The 22,625-nt window shown below is 61.2% G+C and overlaps 2 protein-coding genes across 5 annotated transcripts; one reads left to right on the top strand and one right to left on the bottom strand.

Annotated features, from left to right (window-relative positions):
• Positions 1–1,078: 1,078 nt before the first annotated feature.
• CDK5 (cyclin dependent kinase 5) lies at positions 1,079–5,361 on the bottom strand. Its single transcript, XM_004765944.3, has 12 exons — positions 5,211–5,361; positions 4,458–4,546; positions 4,298–4,365; positions 4,078–4,138; positions 3,925–3,981; positions 3,148–3,243; positions 2,949–3,023; positions 2,665–2,761; positions 2,412–2,481; positions 1,669–1,729; positions 1,480–1,560; positions 1,079–1,357 (listed from the first exon to the last, which is right to left on the bottom strand). Exons 1-12 carry the CDS (start codon positions 5,245–5,247, stop codon positions 1,271–1,273), a joined length of 879 nt encoding a protein of 292 aa, XP_004766001.1. The 5' UTR covers positions 5,248–5,361; the 3' UTR covers positions 1,079–1,270.
• Positions 5,362–7,070: 1,709 nt separating this feature from the next.
• On the top strand, positions 7,071–22,568 carry SLC4A2 (solute carrier family 4 member 2). 4 transcript variants are annotated; one of them, XM_004765951.3, is made up of 23 exons: positions 7,071–7,227; positions 9,446–9,559; positions 11,293–11,458; positions 11,608–11,849; positions 11,942–12,060; positions 13,457–13,692; positions 13,780–13,922; positions 14,848–15,028; positions 16,832–16,967; positions 17,051–17,216; positions 17,398–17,512; positions 17,649–17,833; positions 17,935–18,160; positions 18,288–18,503; positions 18,593–18,741; positions 18,858–19,052; positions 19,891–20,145; positions 20,261–20,350; positions 20,559–20,725; positions 21,294–21,547; positions 21,638–21,807; positions 22,063–22,236; positions 22,333–22,568. In XM_004765951.3, the coding sequence occupies exons 2-23, from the start codon at positions 9,509–9,511 to the stop codon at positions 22,411–22,413; spliced, it is 3,717 nt and encodes a 1,238-aa protein (XP_004766008.2). In that variant the 5' UTR covers positions 7,071–7,227; positions 9,446–9,508; the 3' UTR covers positions 22,414–22,568. The 4 variants fall into 4 exon arrangements, with proteins under 4 accessions (XP_004766008.2, XP_004766009.2, XP_012918667.2 ...); XM_004765952.3 differs by lacking the exons at positions 7,071–7,227; positions 9,446–9,559 and adding an exon at positions 10,088–10,192; XM_013063213.2 differs by lacking the exons at positions 7,071–7,227; positions 9,446–9,559 and adding an exon at positions 10,393–10,769.
• Positions 22,569–22,625: the final 57 nt, after the last annotated feature.

Genomic DNA, 22,625 nt, shown 5'->3' with positions numbered 1-22,625 from the left:
GCCTCGGCTGGTTCTCTTATAGGCAGACTAGTCAGGCCAATGTCAGCCCTACTCAGGCCCCTACTCTCTGCCAGCCAGCATCCGGTAGGCAGTGTCTGAGATGCAGGTGAGTGGCAGTCCACCACCGCAGATCTCTCTGGGAGAAGAGTGATAAGACGGCACCTGTCCTTTGCAGCCCCGTGTGAATGGGCTCATCAGAATGACATGTGAGACAGTGTGCCCAAAGCCAGGTGTCAAGTCAGAGAGGAGTCAGGGAGAGGGCAGTTATGTTGGAGAACGGCTGGAAGAAGGCTCTGCCCAGAGTCTGGAGAGAAGTAGGGGGAGCAGACAGGGAGAGGACGGGAGGAACTACCTACTTCCCGGAACACAAGCTGCTGTCCTGCTGGGAAGATCAGGCCTCTTTGCTCATATCTGGGACCAAGGGCCAGCACACCACCCGTCTCCATGGGAACAGCTGTCCCCCCAGCCGCTCCCCTAACCCTCACCGTCCCTTCCCACTCCTGCCAGTAAGAATGCGCCCCACTACTGCCCACTGCCCCTGCTCTTTCTCTGTATCCCAAATATGGGAAACTGGGGGCTGGGGAAGGGGGGTTCCTAATCTCACCACATCTCTGGATCTCTCCTGTCCCAGCCTACAGCCCCGGGGATCGGGATGGGGGTGCCGGCGATGAAAAAGGGGGGGGGCTGGGAAATGTACGGGTGGGATAGGGAGAGCCGTGAGGAAAAGGCCTGGTCCTCTTTTGCCCATTCTGGTGGGAACCCATCCTTACTCTGACACTGGCTGCCTACGCCCTCAAGACTAGCGCTTCTGGGCAGAGGGAGAAAGGGGGGTAGGTGTCAGCATAAGCACCAGAGCGGGGGTGCTGCTGCCCCCGAGCCCAGCCATCAGGGTGAGGGGCAGAGCCTCCAGCACCCGGTCTCAGGACACTTCGGGTAGTGGAGTTAGGACTGGACAGCGGGGCTGGGTCTGAGCTGGAAGCAGGGCTGTAGAGGGCAGGGCGCTAAGGCAGAGCAGAGACCCCGGCCCCAGCCCCGCCCCCCACCCCCCGGAGCCACTCTACCACCACATCAGCCAGACTGTGGGAAAGGAGCCAATTTATGAAATTAAGTAAAGTCCATGGAGGGAGCGACGAACACGGGCCAGAGCACTGCCAACCCAGCCAGGCCCAGCACAGCTGGAGCTCAGCACCCCGTGCCTCCCCTGCTTTTCCTCCCCTCCTGGGAGGAGGCTACAATTGGCCAGGCCCCAGCCTGGCCAAGGTCCTGGCACCTACGGGGGGCAGAAGTCGGAGAAGTAGGGGTGCTGCAGGGCCTCTTCTGCCGAGATACGCTGGACGGGGTTACACTTCAGGAGGTTCTGAAGGCACGGGAGAAAGGCACGGCGGGTTCGGGCTGGGTTAACCGCCTGTGGCCTCTTCCCCCCCAGTCCCCCCCCACAAATATCTGTGGACCCCACCCTCTACCCTTGCCCTCGGTCACCTGTAGCAGATCCCTCCCTGTGGCATTGAGCTTGGGCACGACATTCACCAGGGACGTTGTGGCCGGGTACATCGGGTAGGGCTGGGGAGGGGGGGCAGGGAGAGTCAGACCAGAGGTATGGGGGCTTGGAGCTGCTACAGCTGTGGAGTGAAGAGGCCCTCCACCCCCATCCCCCATCCCCCATCCCACCTTGTAGTCTGGCAGCTTGGTCATGGCAGGCCACTGCTCCTCAGTCGGCGTCCCCAGAAGCGTGTCCATGGGGTCAAGGGTCACTCAGGTGGAAAAAGGCAGGTGAGGGGCTCTTCCCCTCCTGGCAGGGGCGTCCCTCACATGCCCAACCCCAGTCCCCTCACTTTATCCCATTGCTCAGGACAGAGGTGGGGTTCAGCACACTCATGGTGTTCCTGGCGTGCCAGGCACTTTTCACACGTTCATACTCTGACCTCAACCCTGATGTCTGCTCCTGAGGACCCAGTCACCCCCTCCTCTGCCCACAAATAATCCTGTGGCTGCTTTGGGGTCCTTTGTCCCAAGGATTCACGTCTCCGCTGGAGGAGCATGCCTGTGGCTTCAATCAGCCTTGAGAACCGCATGCTCATGGCTTCAATCAGCCCGGAGAACCGCATGCCCGTGGCTTCAATCAGCCCGGAGAAGCTCGGGGTGTCCGCTGCCCTCTGCCTCCCACCCCTCGCCCAGAGCCATGCCCTCTCCTGGCCCAGCCCATCGCCACCCTCACTCCCTGCACTCTGGAGCTCCAGGAGCTCCTGACTCCCCTTCATTTTTTTTTTTTTTTTAAATAAACTCTAGGCCCAACGTGGGGCTCAAACTCATGATCCCTGAGATCAAGAGTTATGTCCTCTACCGATGGAGCCGGCCCGGTGCCTCCCCTGCTCTTGAGAGAGCTCGAGGGGAAGGGGAATGTCAAAGGATATCGGAAGATCCTCTTCAACTGGTCATCTACGTCGTTGCCGGGGAAGAGCGGCCGCCCCGCATTGGCCAGCTCTGTGAGAAGAGCAGGTGTGAGAGGAGAAGACACGCGAAGAAGCCCTCTTTCCCACGGTGCCCTCTGTGCCTTCTAGCCCCATCCCCAAGGGCCTCACTCCCTTCCCCAGAGGAGATACTCCGGACCCTATCTGTCCATGTGACTGGGAGAGGAAGCGGCTCTGCAGACCCCCAGCGTGTCACCTGCGAAAATGCAGCCGGCTGACCACATGTCGATGGATGTGGAGTACAGCTTGGCCCCAAAGAGGACATCCGGTGGGCGGTACCACAGCGTGACCACCTGGAGAAGACCCCACCCACAGCGACCCCCCGCTGAGAGGACTGGAGGGGGGGAGGCAGGGCTCAGCGAGGGGCAGGGGGTGGGGCAGAATAATGTTTTGGGTCCTGGAGAAGGGGATGAAGGTGCTCTGCTCGGAGGGGATCCCCTCCCCCCACCCCATATCCCACACCCCACATCCCCAGCTCACCTCAGCTGAGTAACAGCGGACAGGGATCCCGAAGGCTCGAGCCAAGCCAAAATCAGCCAATTTCAGCTCCCCATTCTGGGGGGGGATGGGGACAGGGAGAGGGGTTTGCAACAGTCTCAGGGCAGGCCTCCCGGCATGGCTCCCCTCATCACTTGTGACTTGAGTCTGCCCCATCTCCCACCTTCTCCCCAAGAGGTACCCTGTTTATGAGCAGGTTCTGGGGCTTCAGGTCCCTATGCAGCACGTTGCGACTGTGACAGAATCCCAGGCCTTTCAGCAGCTGGAAGAGGAATGACTGGGCGGGGAGGGAGGAGTAGGGGAGGGCATCACACCTTCTGGATAGAAAGCTGCCCTCCCCCCTAGATGGGTCCTGCTCCCTTCTTCACCCTCTGCTTTGTCTCAAAACCCCACCCATCTTTCAGTGATGATGGAGGACCTGCTTTGTACTGGGCTAGGTATTAATAAGTGAACAGTGCACAGGGGCCCTGATCCGAATCTTTCTGGAATTTACAGCCTAGTGGGCCTTCCTACCTTCCTGCACTGATCTCTCCCCTAAATGGCCTCGGGTAAGCACACACCCCAGAGCCACCAGTATATATATCATGCTCTATTATTAATCAGCACTACTTCCCCTGGAACCTGGGACAAGGCACTTGGTCTTGGGCCTAGAACAGTGCCTGGCACAAAGCAAAGAATCCAATAGGTATTTTCTGAATGAATGAATGAATCTCTTTGAATCTCATCTTCTCATCTCTCAAGTGCAAATCACATCACTGATAGCAGAGTGTTACTGTCAGATCAAAGAGCGAAGATGCTTGCAAAGAGGGAGGCTCCTGGAGGACAGAAATAGAGCTTGCTTATTCCCTGACACTCCAGCCTATCCCCGCTCAGGGCCTGAACTTGGTGCTCAGAGGGTGTAGACTGAAGACAGACTCCTACCCCGCCTCCCTGAGTCTCCCAGACACCAGCCCCTCACCTTCACAATTTCAGGATCCAGATCACCATTACAGCTGTCGAAATACTTCTTAAGGTCCTAGAAAGGGGTGGGAGTGGGGAACCGGACAGAGTTTGACCTCAGTCTGGGCCCCTGCACCCTCCCAAGGCTACTGTCCCCGGAATCCCCTTTCACCTGGTCACAGAACTCAAAAACCAAAGTCAGCTTCTTGTCGCTATGCAAGACGTCATGAAGCCTAGGAAGGAGGAAGGACTCAGCCAGGCATGTCTGCAAATGTCAGCCTCAAGTCCCGATTTCAGCCCAACCCTGATCCCAGTATCGGCCCAGCCCCTCTCTGAAGCCCCCCTCCTCCAAGTGACCACACAGGCGAGGGGGACCCTGCCCAGCTACACACCTGACGATGTTCTTGTGCTTCAGCTCTTTGAGTAGGCAGATTTCCCGAAGGGCTGAACTCGGCACTCCCTACACATGGGAGGGGGCCGGGCGGGCAACAGTCACATCCCACCCAGCCTGGGCCCTCAACCCCCTCCCTGGCCCTGAGGGTCCAGTCCTACCTCATCATCGTCGTCCAGCCTCACCCGCTTCAGAGCCACGATCTCATGGGTCTCCCGGTTTTTGGCCTTGAATACTGTTCCATAGGTCCCTGGGGGAAGAAGGTCAGGGGTGAGGAGGAAGATGAGACAAGGCCCCAGGAAGTCCCTGTCAGGGGCGCAGGCAGCGTGGGAGTGTATTTGTGCAGCCTGGAGGACTAAAGAGAGAGATTCAGCGTGAAGGCTCAGCATGGAGGAGCTCTGCCAGGGAGGGTGGGGGCAGAGAAGGTGCCTGCAGACGCCTCAAGGGTGTCTGGAGCAGGGAGAGGCTGCAGCTGCCGGCGTAGGGAAGTCTGTAATAAAGGCACTGCTTCCGGGGGTTCTGGAAATAGCGAGCAGGCCTGGGAGAAAAGTGTGGGCCGGTAGAAATGAGGTCGGCGGTCTGCATGGACCACTGAGGCTGGGGTGGGGGGTGGCGGCGGTGGTGGTGGATGAAAGCTCTGCCAGTGGTGCTGAGGCTCGGGGCAGGAGATGCAGGAAGTGCTAAGGTCGGCAGGTAGGTCTCAGGAAGTGCCAAGGTTGGGAAGGGGCGTCTGCGGTTAATGCTAACGGGAAGGAGAGGTGTCTGCAAGGAGTGTTGAGCTCGGGGCCAAGGCTGCAGCCAGTGCTGAGATCGGAGCTTGTGGGTATTGCTGACGGTAGAGGAGCCGGCGCTGCAAGGAGCGCCGAAGGGTCTGCAGAGGAAGATCTGGCAGGAACATCTCGTAGTCCCATTACCTTCCCCAATCTTCTCGAGTTTCTCGTATTTCTGCATCGCGGCAGCCGCGGGGACCCCTACGGGCCCTGGGTTCTAAGACTCCGGCCCCGGCGTTGCAGAGGAGGCGGCACCCCAGCCTCCGGCCCTGCCCCGCCCTCCTGTCTGCGCATGAGCTTCTGGGGCATGTAGTACCAAGGAGAGCCAGATTTCCCAGCAATATAAGGGGCATTAGGCACAGGAAGACTACAACTCCCAGCAGGCTGCGCGGAGGCTTTCTGCAGCACTCGCCTCCCAGGACTCCGGTTCCACCGCGGAGGAAAACCTTGGACTTCAAGTCCCAGAAAGCATCTCGTGTCCGCTTGCCGGGCCTCGCCGCGGTACTGCCGCGGCTCCCAGTGTGCTCTGCTCTTGTTATTCCTTTCTGTGATCACAACCTTCTTTTGCAAAGGGCCTCTCTGGGGCTACACATTCCAGAACGCAGTAGGGTGGGGGTGGGGCGCCCTCTGGGGTTTGGGGTTTGGCAGTCTGCATCCCCGGCCCGGATGGGTGCTCTCTGACCCGGCTGATGGCGTTGGGGTTCCAACGACCTCCTGACAACAGCAATACGGATTCCCACCTCTCCTCAGGCCATCTGGAGACCTCAGCGTTGATTGAGGAATGGCTCTGAGCCATGCCTTGATAACGACTTAGCAGGGACCAGCCGAACCACAGAGCTGGGAAGAGAGGCAGGTGTGCCTCTGGATTTAACGTAGACCAGAGACCCCTGTCTGCCCTTTGGGCCCCGTTTGTCGTCCCGGAGCCCACCTGACTGCAGCTGCTCGCAACACCGTGACGTCCCGAGGCAAGCTGGCTGGAACGCTGGGCGTCCCGCGGTACCTGCTTGGAGAACCCTGGCCCACCGGAGTCAGCCAGGGTGTGGCCGAGGGCTGGCAGGTTGACTACCGCCCTCAACACACAGAAGTACAGACAGATGCTACACTCGGAGCAGCCTTGACCTCATCCCTTAAGGAGTTGATTATAGATTTTCTTGCGCTCCTCTCTAATTGTCTCATGATTGCATTCTTGAGGGATGTGAACTGGACAAAAACAGCCCCAAACAGCACTCCTCAGCACCAGAACCATAGTTGGTGATAAACATTTGTCAATTAACTTGTTTATATCAGAACGTTCTCTGCATACACAATGCTGTGCTTCACCTAGTGGCATATTAAAAAAAAAAAAAAAGTATACTCTTTATCTGGAAGAATTTATAATTTAGTTGAGAAAAACCAGAAGTACAGAAATCTTTAGCGGCAGGTGATGATTACAGTAGGGTTCGAGGAGGGAGGTCGCCGCAGGGTATCACTGAGGCAGAAGTTCCCGGGTTCGGAAAGTCTAGGTCAGCGCAGGGTAATGGGAATCCAACCTCCAGGAGCCATTACCCCTATCGCTACCGCCCTCCCAACCCCCAACCAAAGACAGGGCCTATCCTGGAGGCACTGGGGATTTCTGGGGAGTGGGGGGTAGGGGGAGAATCTTGATCCCGAAGCATCCGTATTTCCAGTTCCTCCGCCCGGAATTTCCCGATCACCCTTGTGTCTCCGTTTCCCTGTCTGGGATATCCAGCGTGAGGCGGGCTCCTTTCCGCCCAGAAGTGCTTAATGCGGCCAAGAGACGGCGTCCCGGGGGTGCCCGAGTCCCAGGCGGGGAAGCCCGGGCGGCTGCCTCACGGGGACCGAGCCGGACAGCGGGCTGGCGGCTGGAGCGCCGAGCTCCCGGTGCCGGGCGGTGCCTGGAAGCGCGTCTCCGTCCACGGGTCTCAGCCCCCACTCCCCGCCTCCCCACCCGCTGCGGCGGGGCCGCGCACGGTGCGGCGGGGGGCGCGCACGCAGGGGGCTGGCCTGCCCGCGGCGCGGGGGAAAGTTGAGTTGGGAGAAGTTGGGAGCGGCGGGGGTGCGCCCCGAGGTGGGCACTAGGGAGTCGTCGGGAGCGCGCGAGGGCGCCGAACAAGGGGGAGAGACCCCGAGACCTCCGGGGCACGAAGTCTAGAGCAAGCGGGTAAGCCGAGAGGTGGCAGCGGAGGAGGGCCAGGGCCGCGGAGGGAGGAAGGGGGGGGAAGGAAAGGGGGGAACTCGGGACTCGGAGCAGGGAGGGAGTGGAAGTGGAGGAAGGGGCGGAGACTGGGGCGCGGGGAAGCGAGGTCTTGGGGAGAAGGATGCGGAGGCGCGCGAACTGCTGGTTCGGAACGGGATCCGGGGTCCGCTTATTAGAGTTTCCTAAAGTGAGGGTGCCGCGCCCCCTGCCACCAGGAGGGGGTAGTCTCGGAGGCGCCGCCGGCCTTCCCAATTCCTGGGCGGGCTCCAGACGACACCCCTCTCCTACGACCCTCTACTCTATTCTTAAGGCCCGTCCAGGGTGCCTAGGCTGGGGGTGTCCCCGGGCCGCTGCTCCGGACCTCCGGGTTGAGAGGTGGAGCAGGGAAGGGAGGGGGTGGCGGGTCAGATCAGGACAAGGGGTCAGGCAGAAGAGGGAGCGACTGGGTGGGGAGGGGAAAGACGAGTCGGGAGAGTTGGACCTGACTGGGGCTTGGGGGGGGGGGCTGACTTGTCTAGGTGGGAAGCCCTGTGCTTGGTGTTGGGGGCGGCGCTGCCTGAAATCCACTTTATCCTCCTCCCTCCGCCCCCTACTCCACCCTCACCAGCCCCACATCGAAGAGCTGTGGAATGTACGAGTTTACTTGGGGGGTGGTTAATGCCCAAGTGGGGGTCCGGGGTGCTAATCCCTTGGGCGGGAGTGGGGGAGATGCTAATCCTCTGGGCCGGTTGGGGCTGGTCCCCGGAATGTGCCCCCACCCCGGATTATCGGCACCGATGCTCTGGACAGAAGCTGCTTTGTGTTCTGGGACGGCGGGGCGGGGGTGGGGAGGTGGGGGAGTACACGGAGGGCACAGCCTGGAAGTAGGAGTGGGGCACCTGCAGGTGCTCCAGACACCAGCACCCTTCTCAGACCAGGGTCCCTCCCCCCAGCACCCCTCTCCCCCACACCAAACGTGACCTGGCTGAAGGCCTGCTAGGGGGAGGTGAAGAGAGCGTCAGCTGAGTCGGGAGTGCTTGCCAGGAATGTGTTGCTCCAGGCTCCCCCCCCACTGGACTGACCCCCCAGACCTATGTTGTCTGACCCCACACTGACCTCTCTTTTCCCCGAGTGAGCCCTAAGTCGATCAACCCGGATCCCCTCCCCCAACAACACACTGGGGAGCTTCAGTACTCCTGAGAACCTGGAGTGCCGCCCCCCCACATCTGCTTCCCCCACTAGGAATGAGTACCCCGACTTGCCCTGGGCAAGTTCCTTAACCACAGCTCTTCTGCTTTCCCACCCCACACAGTGCCCTCCGGAGACACCCCGACAGTCACAGTCAGGAGGCCAGCAACCCCGCCACTCAGATTTTCCTGGCCTCGGGCTAGGGGAGGGGAGAGATCAAGCACTGCCCCTTAGGGCTGAACCTCAGGGTTTCGGCGCCCACCCTCCCAGTTCATCACGTGCCCCTCCCCCATTATAAAGGCCTGTCCTGCCCGGTGCCGCCGTCTCCCTCCCTCCCACTGAGTGAGTGGAGTTGGGCTCCTGCCCCACCCCCAGGGAGCCTCCTTCATCAGGGGAGGGGGCACAGTCCTGTGTCTCCTCCCAGCCCTGGGTCTGTGTCTCTGCCACCCCCTTGCTGGCTGTTTGGGGCTCTCTCCAGTCTCTCCCTTCCTTCCCACTCTGCTCCATGGGGTGTCTCCCTTTCCCCAGGATGCCCCTCTCCGGGTCGGCCCATCTCGGTTGCCACAATTCGGTCACTGCTCCCGTTTCTGGCTCAGCCTGTCCTTTCCTTCCCTCCTCCTGCCTTCCCCACCCTGATTTCTGCTGCTTTCTCGGTAGGTCTGGGCCTTGACTCCTGCCCCCCCTTTCTGCAGTCTCTTGCACCTTCTCTGTCACCTCACTTGGCCTTCTGTGGCCTCCTCTGCAGCTCCCCCCACATCGTCTTCTCTCTGTTTTTTCTTTTCTTCCTATAAATAACTCTTTTCTTTGCTCTCTGGTCTCTATGGGGCATCCTAAAGCCCTTCACAGTCCAGAGGTTCCTGAGCAGCAGGGAGATCCCTTGGTGCCCGCTGGCGGGAAGTTCCTGAGACCTGACCTTCCCCGGGCTGGGCGTGTGTTGGGGGGGCGGCTGAGCAAGGCTGGGGCACTTGTGTGCCCGGCGGCCTGCCCTCACGTGATCTGTCCCCCCCCCCCCCAGGTTATGCCGCCACCTTGTTGCCCTGAAAGCCGCCGTGACAGTGAAAAGGGCTAAGATTTGGCCATGAGCAGCGCCCCCCGGCGCCCCGCCTCGGGCGCAGATCCTTTCTGTACTGTGAGTATTGCTGGCTCGCCACAGGTGTCTTGGGGAGGGTCTACTGGCAGACTGCGGAGTGTGTGTGTGTGTGTGTGTGTGTGTGCGTGCGCGCGCGCGCGCGCGCTCAGGAGGAGGGGGAGCCTCTGAGGGATTGGGGAGGGGTGCTTCCATCCCTCCCCTGGCCCCATCTGGGTCTCACGGGTCTGGGATGGGTATTGGTGGGGCGGTCCAGCCACTTCCAGGAGGGAACTGAGGCTATTTCCTGAAGATCCGGGTGGTTCTCTAGCCTCAGAGAGAGAGGAACTTTGGGGACCTGGGTCTCTAACCTGGCGACCCCCTTCTGACTCAGCCTTAGAGGCGGCAGCGTCCTCACACAGCGGTTCTGGGCAGAGTTTGCTTGCACTGACGCCGGCCCCTGGCCCCACGTGCCGCCCGGCCCGCCCTGCGCGGCCCCACGTGGCCACTGCCCCACGTGGCCCCCTCCTGATTTTCCTGGGGAGTGTAATGATTAACCCCAAGTGCCATAATCAGCCCCTTATTGGCCATCTGGCCCAGCAGTGCACGTGACTGGGAAAGGGGCACAGGCTGGTCCCCTCCCCCTCCTTCCCAAGTTCACCCCTGCCGGCCATGGACTTCCTCCTGCGGCCTCAGGTGCGAGGGGCTCTCAACCCCCCTGCCCCCCACCCTGGCTAGCTCCCCGCGCTCACTCGCTTCAGCCGCCTTTCGCCGCCTTCCTCCCGCTGCTAATTCCGGTGAGAGTGGAGCGGGGAGCTTGGGGAAGAGGGCTAGAGCTGCTGGGTGGGGGGGGGGGGGGAAGCGAGGAGGAGGGGTGGGAAGCGAGCCCCTGACTCTGGTATCTTGTGTCCAGTATCCCTGCTACTCCCTGCCGCTCCTGTTCCCAGCTCCTGTCCCCACCTCAGTGTCTCCCGGGGACCCGCCTACCTCTTAGCCCTCCTCCCCTTGGCTCTTCCTTGCTCTGGCCACTGGCACCTCCACGGAGGGGGGCTCCATACCCCGCCCTTGGAGATCCTGATGCCCTTGAGGTCCAGAAGCTCTTGAGCAAATATTTGGCGGTGCCGGGAGCTGAGACCGGCGGGGCGGGGTCAGGGGGTGCGCTGGACAGAGACTGTGGCCAGGCAGCAGGCTGCTTAGCTAGGCTGAGCTCTCCAAAGCCCTGCCGCCGGCCGCCACCACTGTCTGCAGTCCGCTCTTCTGCAGTATGACTCAGGTGGGGGGGGTGAGGGGCGGGGCTGGCGTGCCGAGGGGCCCCAGGCCTGTTGGGGTGCAGCCGTGGGGGGGGCATTCCTGACAAGGGGAAGCGCTGCATTCCTGATTCCTGGGGGGGGGGGGGAGACTAGGTTTCAGTTTGACTCGGGAGAGTTCAGGTGAGTAGGCTTGGGTACCTCCGGAAGTTACTTTTCAGGCCAGTAGTTGTGCTCCAGGCAGAGGGCTGCTCACCGTCAGCCATGTGAACTGGCCAGTTCCCACGCCTTACCTCGGGGCTGGAGACGCAGGATTCCTCCTGAGATTTCCCTCCTGCCCTAGAACAGGGTTCAGGTGTCTTGGAACCTAGGGGAAGGCTGCTTGGGGAGTGGGGCCAGTGGGGGTGGGGCTCTGGGTCCCTGGCACTCGGGAGGGGGGGGGAAGGCTGCTGGGAGGGTCCTAGAGCTCCAGCATGGCACAGGGTGGGGGTTCGGGGTACATCTCTTGGTGAGCCCCTGTGTGTCCTCCCCACCCCTGCATTCTCACAGCCGGAGCCGGAGAGCTTGGGCCCTGGAGCGCCTGGGTTCCCTGAGCAGGAGGAAGATGAACTTCACCGCACTCTGGGCGTGGAGAGGTTCGAGGAGATCCTGCAGGAGGCTGGGTCCCGAGGAGGAGAGGAGCCCGGCCGCAGCTATGGAGAGGAAGACTTTGAATGTGAGGGGGCGATGGGGAGGGGAGGCAAGGGCACTTAGGGTGGCCTGTCCCGCAGGGAAGGGGCCCAGGGTCTGGTGGGAAGGGCTCAGGACTGCGATGGCACGGAAGGAAGCTGTGCCCGCCTCTAGCCAGGTCCTTCCTCCCCGCAGACCACCGCCAGTCGTCCCACCACATCCATCACCCGCTGTCCACCCACCTGCCTCCGGACACCCGCCGCCGCAAGACACCCCAGGGCCCGGGACGGAAGCCTCGCAGGCGCCCTGGAGCTTCCCCGACTGGGGAGACCCCCACCATTGAGGAGGGGGAGGAAGATGAAGATGAGGCCAGTGAGGCCGAGGGGTCCCGGGCACTCACCCAGCCATCACCAGCCTCCACACCCTCTTCTGTGCAAGTGAGTTGGGGCAGGGCTCCTGGCGGGTGGGGGGGGTGTCTCTTCGGGGTCCCTGGCCTGGCCTCACTTGCCCCCGTGGGTTCCTGTTCCAGTTCTTTCTCCAGGAGGACGAAGGTGCTGACCGAAAGGCAGAAAGGACCAGTCCATCTCCTCCCCCACCAGTGCCCCACCAGGAGGCGGCTCCCCGGGCCAGCAGAGGGGCCCAGACTGGGTAGGTGTCCCCAGATAGAGACCTCCCCTACTGGTGTCAGTGATGTGATGTGGGAGAAAAAGCATGAGCCTCGGGAGCCTCAGATCAGGGTTCAAATCCGAGCCCTGCCCCTTTGGGCAAGTATAACTTCTTTGAGCCTTCTCCTATGTAAACCAAAAATAATAGAACTTTCTTACAAGGTGGTTGCAGGGATTAAAGGGGTGGTGTGAAATAAGGTCCCAGCATGGGTTACTCCGGCACGGGACAGGTGTGCAGGGGTGCATCGATTGGGGATTGGATATAAGGTCCCAGCATGGGTTACTCCGGCACGGGACAGGTGTGCAGTCAAAGCCCCTGCACTTCCTCCCCCATCTATGACGTCAGGTAGGGCGGCATCGATTGGGGATTGGATAACATCCGATCGGTAACATGGGGCCCCAAGGTGGGGGAGACCCCCCTTTCACTCCTAGGGAGCTGCCAGTCCACCGTGGTAAAATGGCATCAAAAAGTCACTATGGTGAAGGGCAGATTTGGTCCCTATCAGTGGGGGATTGGAGTTTGGGGGTGTTAGCCAGAGAAGTCTTCTTGGAGGAAATCACTTTGAACTGGGTCTCAAGGTCACCATTATCATGGACCTGCTGTTTCCTGGGTGCCAGGCAGCGTGAAGGGCTGCAGGGAAGGAGGTGGGGCACGGGCTGCCTGACTTGCTGGGGAGACAGACAGGGTGGCCGTCTGCAGGGGCTCGAGCGGGGAACTCGTGCTGGCGGGCAGCCCAGGGGCCCGGGGGAAGGCGGAGGAGCCTCAGGGAGCGCATTGGCATTGGAAAAGCAGGTCAGATGTGTGGGCAGGGGTGCCAGCAGGACCGAGAGCACTGGGGATGGGTGTAGGGGAAGAAAGCCTGACGGGGGCTCTGCTCATTGTGAATGGGGGACACAGGCTTGGAGCTGTGGGAGGGCAGTTTAGAATGACGTGGCTGGGTGCAGTGGCTGAGAGGAAGGGGACATCCTGGTTTGGGGCCAGGAGCAAAAAAAAAAAAGTAGGCACCTGTAAGGCCGAGTTCATGGGAGCCGCCTGCACTTTCAAAGTTTCTTCCATTTGGTTAGAAACTTGGGAGCCGTGACCCTCTTGAGCCCACGGGGAGGGGTGTGCGCCAGAGGGGAAGCAGGGCCCGCGCCGGTAGCTGTTGCTGTCCTCACCCCGCAGCCCCCAGGGGCTGGTCTCGGCTCTGCTTTGCTGCTGAGGGGTTGGTGGTCTGAGGCAGCTGGTGTGAAGAGCCCGGTTGCAGGGCTGCCCCTGCCTGCGGGGGGCTCACCGGTCCCCGTGCACGCCTACCGCAAGTCCAGGTGGGGTCCCCTCTCCGGATTTGTCTAGCATCCCCCTGGCCTGACTCTGGCTCACGGCGGCTCTGTCTGTCCAGAGTCCCAGTGGAGGAGGCGGCGATGGCTATGGCCAGCGGCACTGCAGGAGGTGACGACGGGGGAGCGTCCGCGCGTCCCCTGACCAAAGCACAGCCCGGGCACCGAAGCTATAACCTGCAGGAGAGGAGGCGCATTGGGAGCATGACGGGGGCGGAGCAGGCCCTGCTGCCCCGAGTCCCCACAGACGAGAGTGAGGCCCAGACGCTGGCCACCGCTGACTTAGACCTCATGAAGAGTGAGTGCTGGCCGGGCCAAGCCCAGGGCTGGTGGGAGCAGGAGTGAGAGAAAACGGGAGCCTCACCCTGGCCCCCGCCTCCTGTAGGTCACCGGTTTGAGGACGTTCCTGGAGTGCGGCGGCACTTGGTGCGGAAGAATGCCAAGGCATCTGGGCAGGGCGGCCGGGAAGGGCGAGAGCCCGGCCCCACGCCTCGGGCCCGGCCCCGGGCCCCCCACAAGCCCCATGAGGTACCGTTCGCCACTTCTTGCCCTTCCGTTATCTCCCTGTCCATTTCCAACCCACAGGTTCCCTGTCCCCCACCCACAGTAATAATCTCTAATACCAGGGCTGCTCTCTGCAGTTGTGAAGGTTGTACACTGCACAAGAGTCCTTGACATGGTTGATTCGGGTGTTAGAATTCTGATTCACATGTCAGACACCGTTGATTTCTATATTCTGGCCGTTTTCTGGCAGCTGGCCGTGAGGAGCATGAGGACCCTTTGGGCTGGAGGAGGCTCTGTAGAGGAGCTCAGAGCCCAGGGGACGTCAGCCGTACATCAGGCAGTTCCTTAGGGACACTGCCCATCGTAGGCTCCAGCGATCTGGTCCTCAAACCCACCCCTTCCAGTGGATTTTTTTGACCTTTTTTATTGGGGTCTGTCAGCATCCAGTGAAGTGCACTGGGGCTAAGTGTGCGGTTCAGGTGACTTTTTGCACATGTACACAGCCGGCTAACTTTGCCCACACACAGAACGTTTTCCACGCTCTCTCCCTTCGCGCCTCTGCTCAGTACCACCCGCTGTGACTGCTCTGGTGTCCTGCTCAGTACGACGTGTACCAAGTGCGTGTACTCGGGAGCATACAGCATTCTAGTGTGTGCGCCTGCGCGGTGATCCTTTATCAAGCACGTGCTACGCCATGTACGGAGCTGAGGGTTTTGTATGCTTTCTTTTGAGTCCCCATAAAAGGCCTTTGAGGTGGTTAGTCGTATTCCTGTTTTATAGATGAGGCAAAGAGAGAATCAGATTGGCTAGGATCAGGCGAGGCCCATACCCTGTGTGGTGCCTGGGGCCGTGCCAGCTCACGTCCCACCCCGACGCTGGCTGTCTTGGAGAGCAGTCCTGGGGCCCCTTGGCTCTGATCTTGCTGTGCCCTTGCATCTTCTATCCCAAGGTGTTTGTGGAGCTGAATGAGTTGCTGCTGGACAAAAACCAGGAGCCTCAGTGGCGGGAAACAGCCCGCTGGATCAAATTTGAGGAGGATGTGGAGGAGGAGACGGAGCGCTGGGGGAAGCCCCATGTGGCCTCCCTCTCCTTCCGCAGCCTCCTGGAGCTCCGCCGGACCCTGGCCCACGGTAACCTGCCCTGCCCTCCCCCCACCCTGCCCCAGGTAAATCTCGTGGACTGAGCCTGTTCTCAGAGGACCAGAGCCCCCCAGAGTGTAATGCTACCCCAGCCCAGGAAGGCGCCTCCTCGTCTCCTGACGTCACATAGCCTGTCATTGGCTGGGCTCTGTCATTGGTGACTGCAGGGCAGGGTTGACACCGCTCTCTTATCTGGCATTTTTAGCAAATGGCTCCTTAAAGTGATGTTTTCAGATAACCCGAGCTGGTATGTTTTTAAAGAATGTCGATGGAAATTTTTCTGAAGTGATCTAATCTAATCTGTAGGGCTATGTAAAGTGCAGTTTTTCGGTTTTGGGGTTTTTTCTTTTTAGCATTTTATTTTTAAGTCGTCTGTACAGCCGTCGTGGGGCTCGAACTCACAACCCCGAGGTCAGGAGTTACATGCTTTTGCGACTGAGCTGGCCTGGTGCCCCCAGGGCTATGACCTAGATATCAGACTCTTTGAGGTCTCTGATGTTTCTGCTCTGTGTCTGTGTCTGTTATCTCCTTCCCTTTGGAGAAGTCACTCCCAGTTGCTGTGAGAAGGCAGCTGAGGACTCAGAAACCCGCTGTCAGAACTGCTTTAGAACCAGGAGTAAATGGGCTCAGAGGGAAGCTGTCAGGCTTTGCGTAAGACGCCAACATGCACATGCCTTGTCGCTGTGCTTTGTGACCTCTGTTTCGGCTGCTCAGGGCCCTTTGGTTCTGTTAGTTGTTACACTCCTTTTTTTTTTTTTTTTTTAAAGATTTTTTTATTTATTTATCTGACAGACAGAGATCACAAGTAGGCAGAGAGGCAGGCAGAGGGAAAGCTGGGGAAAACAGGCTCCCGGCTGAGCAGAGAGCCCGATGCGGGACTCGATCCCAGGACCCTGGGATCATGACCTGAGCTGAAGGCAGAGGCTTTAACCCACTGAGCCACCCAGGCGCCCCTCCTTTTTTTTTTTTTTTTTTTAGATTTTATTTATTTGAGAGAGACCATGGGTCTCTCTCACGGGGGCAGAGAACCAGCAAGGGGGAGGGGCAGAGGCAGAGGGAGAAGCAGGCCCCCAGCCGAGGGGCTCGATCCCAGGACCCTGAGACCAGGACCTGAGCTGAAGGCAGACACTTAACTGATGGAGGCCCCCAGGCGCCCCCTGTTTTCGTTTAAATGGTTCTGTTTGTTGTCTAGTTCTGCGTTCCTACAAGTTGACCTCGACAGAAAGATGATCTGGTCACTTTTGAAAGGATTTCCACTTCTATATAAAATAGTAATTCAGAGCAGTGACCAGTGGAAAGATCTGGAAACTGTCCCATGAGCAGCTGTTGGACTTGGGGGAAGTCTAGGAGGCCAGGCTAGAGGCTGACATCTTCCGATGGCTCAAGGCCACAGATGGGCCGTGTCATGTTTGGAGGGCAGAACTAGGACCCTAGAATGGACATAGAGGAGGCAGCATGTGACTCACCGAGTGAGCCCTGAGTGGACAGCCTGGCGCGCCCCAGCGGAGCGCTGCGGCTTCTTGGAAGGGGCCTCTGGGAGGGCCCTGCCTCGGTGGCCTTTGCTGAGGCCCACCACATCCCTGTGGGAGAGAGGCTCGGAAGGAACGGACAGGACGGGTCAGAGACGTGATGGGGCTCGGGTCTTGAGCGCCGCTCACTGGTCTCTAGGCCAGTGCTCCGTCCCTGGACTGTGCTTACCTGGGCGCCCCCTCATCCCCGGTCCCCCCCCTCTTCCACCCGCTGCCCTCACTTCGTGCCTGGGGAGGAGGCCCGTCCATGCCACCCTTCTTCCAGGGGCTGTGCTTTTGGACCTGGACCAGCAGACCCTGCCCGGGGTGGCCCACCAGGTGGTGGAGCAGATGGTCATCTCCGACCAGATCAAGGCCGAGGACAGAGCCAACGTGCTGCGGGCCCTGCTCCTGAAACACAGGTGAGCCGCACCAGCCGCCCCTGCCCGCCCGCCCCACGCCGTGACCACCGCGCTCCTTCCCTCACCGCCCTCCGCTCTGCCAGCCACCCGAGTGACGAGAAGGACTTCTCCTTCCCTCGAAACATCTCAGCCGGCTCCCTTGGCTCCCTGCTGGGGCATCACCATGGCCAGGGGGCCGAGAGTGATCCCCATGTCACCGAGCCTCTCATCGGAGGTGTCCCCGAGACTCGGCTCGAGGTGGAACGAGAGGTGAGGGCTGGCACTGGCTGGTTCAGCTCTTGGCCGCTAGCGTGGGCGGCCAGGTAGTGTGCGTGATCCCAGCGTGGCGATGCGGTGGGGGGACTATGCGGGGTGGGGGGACTGTGGGGCGGGGGGGAGCCTACGGTTGGGGGGCCTGGCTGGGCTGAGCTCTGTTCTTTGGCTTCCCCAGCGGGAGTTGCCACCCTCAGCCCCACCGGCGGGCATCACGCGCTCCAAGTCTAAGCACGAACTGAAGCTCCTGGAGAAGATCCCCGAGAACGCCGAGGCCACAGTGGTCCTTGTGGGTACGTGGGCAGGTCTCGTGGGTGGGAGGTGTCGACAGCCTGGCCTGCCTCGGTGCCACCTTTGGGCTGGCAGCTGGGGGTCTGGGGGGGCTGGTCCGTGCCCTCCCTTAGCCCACGATGGCACCCCTGCCCCTAGGCTGCGTAGAGTTCCTGTCCCGCCCCACCATGGCCTTCGTGCGGCTGCGGGAGGCCGTGGAGCTGGACGCGGTGCTGGAGGTACCCGTGCCCGTGCGCTTCCTCTTCCTGCTTCTGGGCCCGAGCAGCGCCAACATGGACTACCACGAGATCGGCCGCTCCATCTCCACGCTCATGTCCGACAAGGTCAGGCCCTGCCCAGTGCCCGTGGGGACATGCCTCAGCCCCGCTCCGGGACCCCTGGCCCTTGCCCCGCACCCTCACCGGCCCCGGGCCTGCTTTGGCAGCAATTCCACGAGGCAGCCTACCTGGCCGACGAGCGGGAGGACCTGCTGGCCGCCATCAACGCCTTCCTGGACTGCAGCGTGGTGCTGCCGCCCTCGGAAGTGCAGGGCGAGGAGCTGCTGCGCTCCGTCGCCCACTTCCAACGCCAGATGCTCAAGAAGCGGGAGGAGCAGGGCCGGCTGTTGCCCCCTGGGGCTGGACTGGAGCCCAAGTCAGCACAGGAGAAGGGTACGGGCCTGGGGGCCGGGAGCCGCTGCCTGCGGGGGCTTGGGGCTGGGTGGTCCGGATGAGCATGGAGGAGGGGCTGAGCACAGAGGGGCCGTGGCGGGTGCCCTGACGGAGGCCTGGGTTGCAGCGCTCCTGCAGATGGTAGAGGTGGCAGATGCAGTGGAAGACGATCCCCTCCGGCGGACAGGCCGGCCCTTCGGGGGCCTGATCCGAGATGTGCGGCGCCGCTATCCCCACTACCTGAGCGACTTTCGGGACGCGCTCGACCCCCAGTGCTTGGCTGCTGTCATCTTCATCTACTTCGCCGCCCTGTCTCCTGCCATCACCTTCGGGGGGCTGCTGGGTAAGGCGAGGCTTTGGGATGCCGGCCATGCAGGCAGGGTACGCCCCGGCCCTGGCTGCCCACGCCTGAGCCACGTCCTGCCGCCCCAGGAGAGAAGACTCAGGACCTGATTGGGGTGTCGGAGCTGATCATGTCCACGGCGCTCCAGGGCGTGGTCTTCTGCCTGCTGGGGGCCCAGCCGCTGCTGGTGATCGGCTTCTCCGGGCCCCTGCTGGTCTTCGAGGAAGCCTTCTTCTCGGTAAGGGCCCACAGGCTGGTGGGGGGCTGGCTCTTCCTGCCCCATTCCCCGGACAGGCCCACACTGTTAGGCCCCGGGCTCTGGGCCCTGACTTTGATGGCGCCCCCCGCCCCCAGTTCTGCAGCAGCAACAACCTAGAGTACCTGGTGGGCCGCGTGTGGATCGGCTTCTGGCTGGTGCTCCTGGCCCTGCTCATGGTGGCCCTGGAGGGGAGCTTCCTGGTGCGCTTCGTGTCCCGTTTTACCCAGGAGATCTTTGCTTTCCTCATCTCCCTCATCTTCATCTATGAGACATTCTTCAAGCTGGTTAAGGTGAGCAGGCCCTGCTGGGAGAGCTGGGTCAGGAGTGGTGAGACCTTGAGGCTGGCGGGGAGCTGGAGCGCCTTCTGCCTCACTCTCACTCTTCGCTTTGGGGTGGGAAGTCCCAGGCTTGCCCGGAGCTCCCCTGGGCTGTGGGCCAAGGAGCCCACGGAGCACGGGCTGGTTCTTCCTTCTGGCCCCTCTCCGCCCTCTCTGGCACCAACATGCATCCTGGGACTTCAGGTCGATCTTAAAAACTCACGTATTTAATAACAAAGGTAACACATTCTTTTGTTAAAGTGGCGGACAGTCCAGAAGTGTCAAAGAGGAAGGCCCGTGAGATGACACACACAGTCACAGTCTGGGCCTCAGAGCCGGGCCATGTCAGGCTTAGGAGAGGACACGGCCTTGTGGTCCTCTGCTCCCCGTATCCTGGCCCTCCAGGCTGGCTGCAGCCACCCCCCAGCTGCCTGAATCCCCTTTCCCTTGCTCACATCTGGTCACCAGTCATTTTCTTGATCAACAAGACAAGCCCTGGGGCGCCTGGGTGGCTCAGTGGGTCAAGCCTCTGCCTTCTGCTCAGGTCATGATCTCAGGGTCCTGGGATCAAGCCCTGTGTTGGGTTCCCTGCTCCGCGGGGAGTCTGCTTCTCCCTCTGCCCCTCCCCCTGCTTGTGTGCATGCTCTCTCTCTCTCTCTCTCTGTCAAATTAATAAATAAAATTAGAAACCAAAAAAACAAGCCCCTTAAGGCCAGACCTGCCATCTCCTACCCTGCCTACCCCACTCAGCTTCGTCCGTGCCCAGTAATCTCTCCGCTTGGGCTGATGGAGCCTTCTGTTCTCTTCCTAGATCTTCCAGGAGCACCCCCTCCACGGCTGTTTGGTCGCCAACAGCTCTGAGGTGGACAGCAGCGAGAACAGCACGTGGCGTGCGACAGGAGCTGCGCTGGGACCGGGGAACGGGAGCTCTGCGGGCCCAGCCGGGCAGGGGAGGCCCCGGGGTCAGCCCAACACCGCGCTGCTGTCGCTGGTGCTCATGGCCGGCACCTTCTTTATCGCTTTTTTCCTGCGCAAATTCAAGAATAGCCGGTTCTTCCCTGGCCGGGTGTGTGGGCTGAAATGCCAGAGGGAGAGAGGTGGGGGGCGTGGGAGGCTGGAAGGGGTGACTGAGTCAGAGCTGGAGCGGGGCGGGGGCCTCTGAGCACGCTGCTTGCCCACAGGTGCGGCGGGTGATTGGGGACTTTGGGGTGCCCATCGCGATCCTCATCATGGTGCTGGTGGATTACAGCATTGAGGACACCTATACCCAGGTGAGCCTGAGCTCGTGGTCCGGCGCGGAGCTGCCGCCTGGCGCCAGGCTCCGGCCCTTCCCTTCCGGCTCAGCCCCAGAGCTGCCTCTTACCTGTGTGGACCCCAGGCCTCTTCTGCAGCACACCCTCGGCATTCGCCCTGCCCTGTGCCCCTCGGGGCTTCCCCTCCACAGTTCACCAGCCCTCAGCCCCACTCTCTGCCCTCCAGAAGCTGAGCGTGCCCAGTGGCGTCTCCGTGACAGCCCCAGAGAAGCGGGGCTGGGTCATCAACCCCCTAGGGGAGAACAGCTCCTTCCCCGTGTGGATGATGGTTGCCAGCCTGCTACCGGCTATCCTGGTTTTCATTCTGATCTTCATGGAGACACAGATCACCACGTGAGTGGCCCTGGCCCAGTACGGTGCTCCGCAGACAGAACAGCTCTGTTTGTGGAAGGGCTGGAACCCCAGCAAGGCCAGCCACTGCGGGGGACTGAGTGAGGGAAGCCCAGGGTGCCAAGCTGGCCCCTAGAATTTATTTACCTTTTTATAGATTCGTTTATTTATTTGAGAGCAAGCACGAGGGGGAGGGGCAGGGGAAGAGGGAAAGCAGCTCAGACAGACTCCGAGCTGAGCTCAATCTCACAACCCTGGCATCACGACCTGAGCCAAAACCGAGAGTCGGACGTTTAACCAGCAGCGCCTCCCAGGCGCCCCTGGAATTTATCCTGTAGGCAGTAGAATGTTCCTCTGATGTTTGCTGGGATGGGCACAGTGGGGGTTGGAAGCGGTCCTGAACCACAGAGAGGGTGGCACAGGGTGGGCCTTGCCCCAGGACAAAACTCTTCCTGACGGAATGGGCAGGCACCGCCGGGTTCCAGAAGCAGATAGCGGTTCCTGACTGGGTGCTCTGGGGAGACCTGGTGGTCTGCCGCGCTGGGCGTCAGGGCGCGCCTGTCCCCACCAGGCTGATCATCTCCAAGAAGGAGCGGATGCTGCAGAAGGGCTCCGGCTTCCACCTGGACCTGCTGCTCATCGTGGCCATGGGCGGCATCTGTGCTCTCTTTGGCCTGCCCTGGCTGGCTGCTGCCACCGTGCGCTCCGTCACTCACGCCAACGCGCTCACCGTGATGAGCAAGGCTGTGGCGCCTGGGGACAAGCCCAAGATCCAGGAGGTCAAGGAGCAGCGGGTAACTGGGCTGCTGGTTGCCCTGCTTGTAGGTGAGTTCCGCTCTCGCTCCACCCCTGCCCGGAGCGGTCTGCAGGGGTGGGGAGCACCGGGGCCAGCTGCTGCTCCCTTTCCTCCCCCAGGTCTCTCCTTGGTTATCGGGGATCTGCTCCGGCAGATCCCCCTGGCTGTGCTCTTTGGAATCTTTCTGTACATGGGAGTCACCTCCCTTAACGGGATCCAGTTCTACGAGCGGCTCCACCTGCTGCTCATGCCCCCCAAACACCACCCAGATGTGACCTACGTCAAGAAGGTAAGACCCCACTTGGAAGAGCCTCACGCCTCCACCCCCTCCTGGCCTGCGGGGCTCCCTCTCCAGCCCCCGTTTGGTCTGTGGGCACCTGGCTTTGGTAAGCATCCAAAAACGCACTTCCATCCCCATCCCCACGGAAGGAGAAAGGGCCACCTGTCTTCCACAGGTGGCAGACCATGTGGCCCTCTGGGGACCAGGGCCCTCCAGCGCTGGGGAGAAGCCTGGGCTCACCTGTCGTATCGCACCCACCCCCAGGTTCGGACCCTCCGAATGCACCTGTTCACAGCCCTGCAGCTGCTGTGCTTGGCCCTGCTCTGGGCAGTCATGTCCACGGCTGCCTCCCTGGCCTTCCCCTTCATCCTCATCCTCACGGTGCCCCTTCGCATGGTGGTGCTCACGCGCATCTTCACAGAGCGAGAGATGAAATGCGTAAGGCCTCCTGCCCCTCCCCTGGCCCCCGTCCGCCTCTGGGGTCCCTGCCGAGGCTGAAGTCAGGCTCAGCCTCCGTTCTCCGCCCCCCCACAGCTGGATGCTAATGAGGCGGAGCCAGTGTTCGATGAGCGGGAGGGCGTGGACGAGTACAACGAGATGCCCATGCCTGTGTAGCTGCTGCCCGGACCACCAGCCAAGGGACAGATGGACAGAGGGAGCAGGGGCTTGGGGTGGGGGGGGCTCTCTCCAGCCCTCCCTTGTTTTTATTTAAGTGAATAATTTAAAGTCCCCATACCACCCCCACAGTAAAGCGCTTCGGCCCCCACCTACCCCTGGCCTTCCGTCTCTGTGTGGGGAGGAAGCGTGGACGCGAAAGAGGGGGGCCC

Source organism: Mustela putorius, unplaced genomic scaffold, assembly GCF_011764305.1.
Source record: "Mustela putorius furo isolate JIRA1106 unplaced genomic scaffold, ASM1176430v1.1 tig00000929_pilon_pilon_pilon, whole genome shotgun sequence".
Taxonomy (NCBI): domain Eukaryota; kingdom Metazoa; phylum Chordata; class Mammalia; order Carnivora; family Mustelidae; genus Mustela; species Mustela putorius.
Note: the sequence above shows the minus strand (reverse complement) of the source record. Positions and strands in the feature narration are given on the sequence as shown.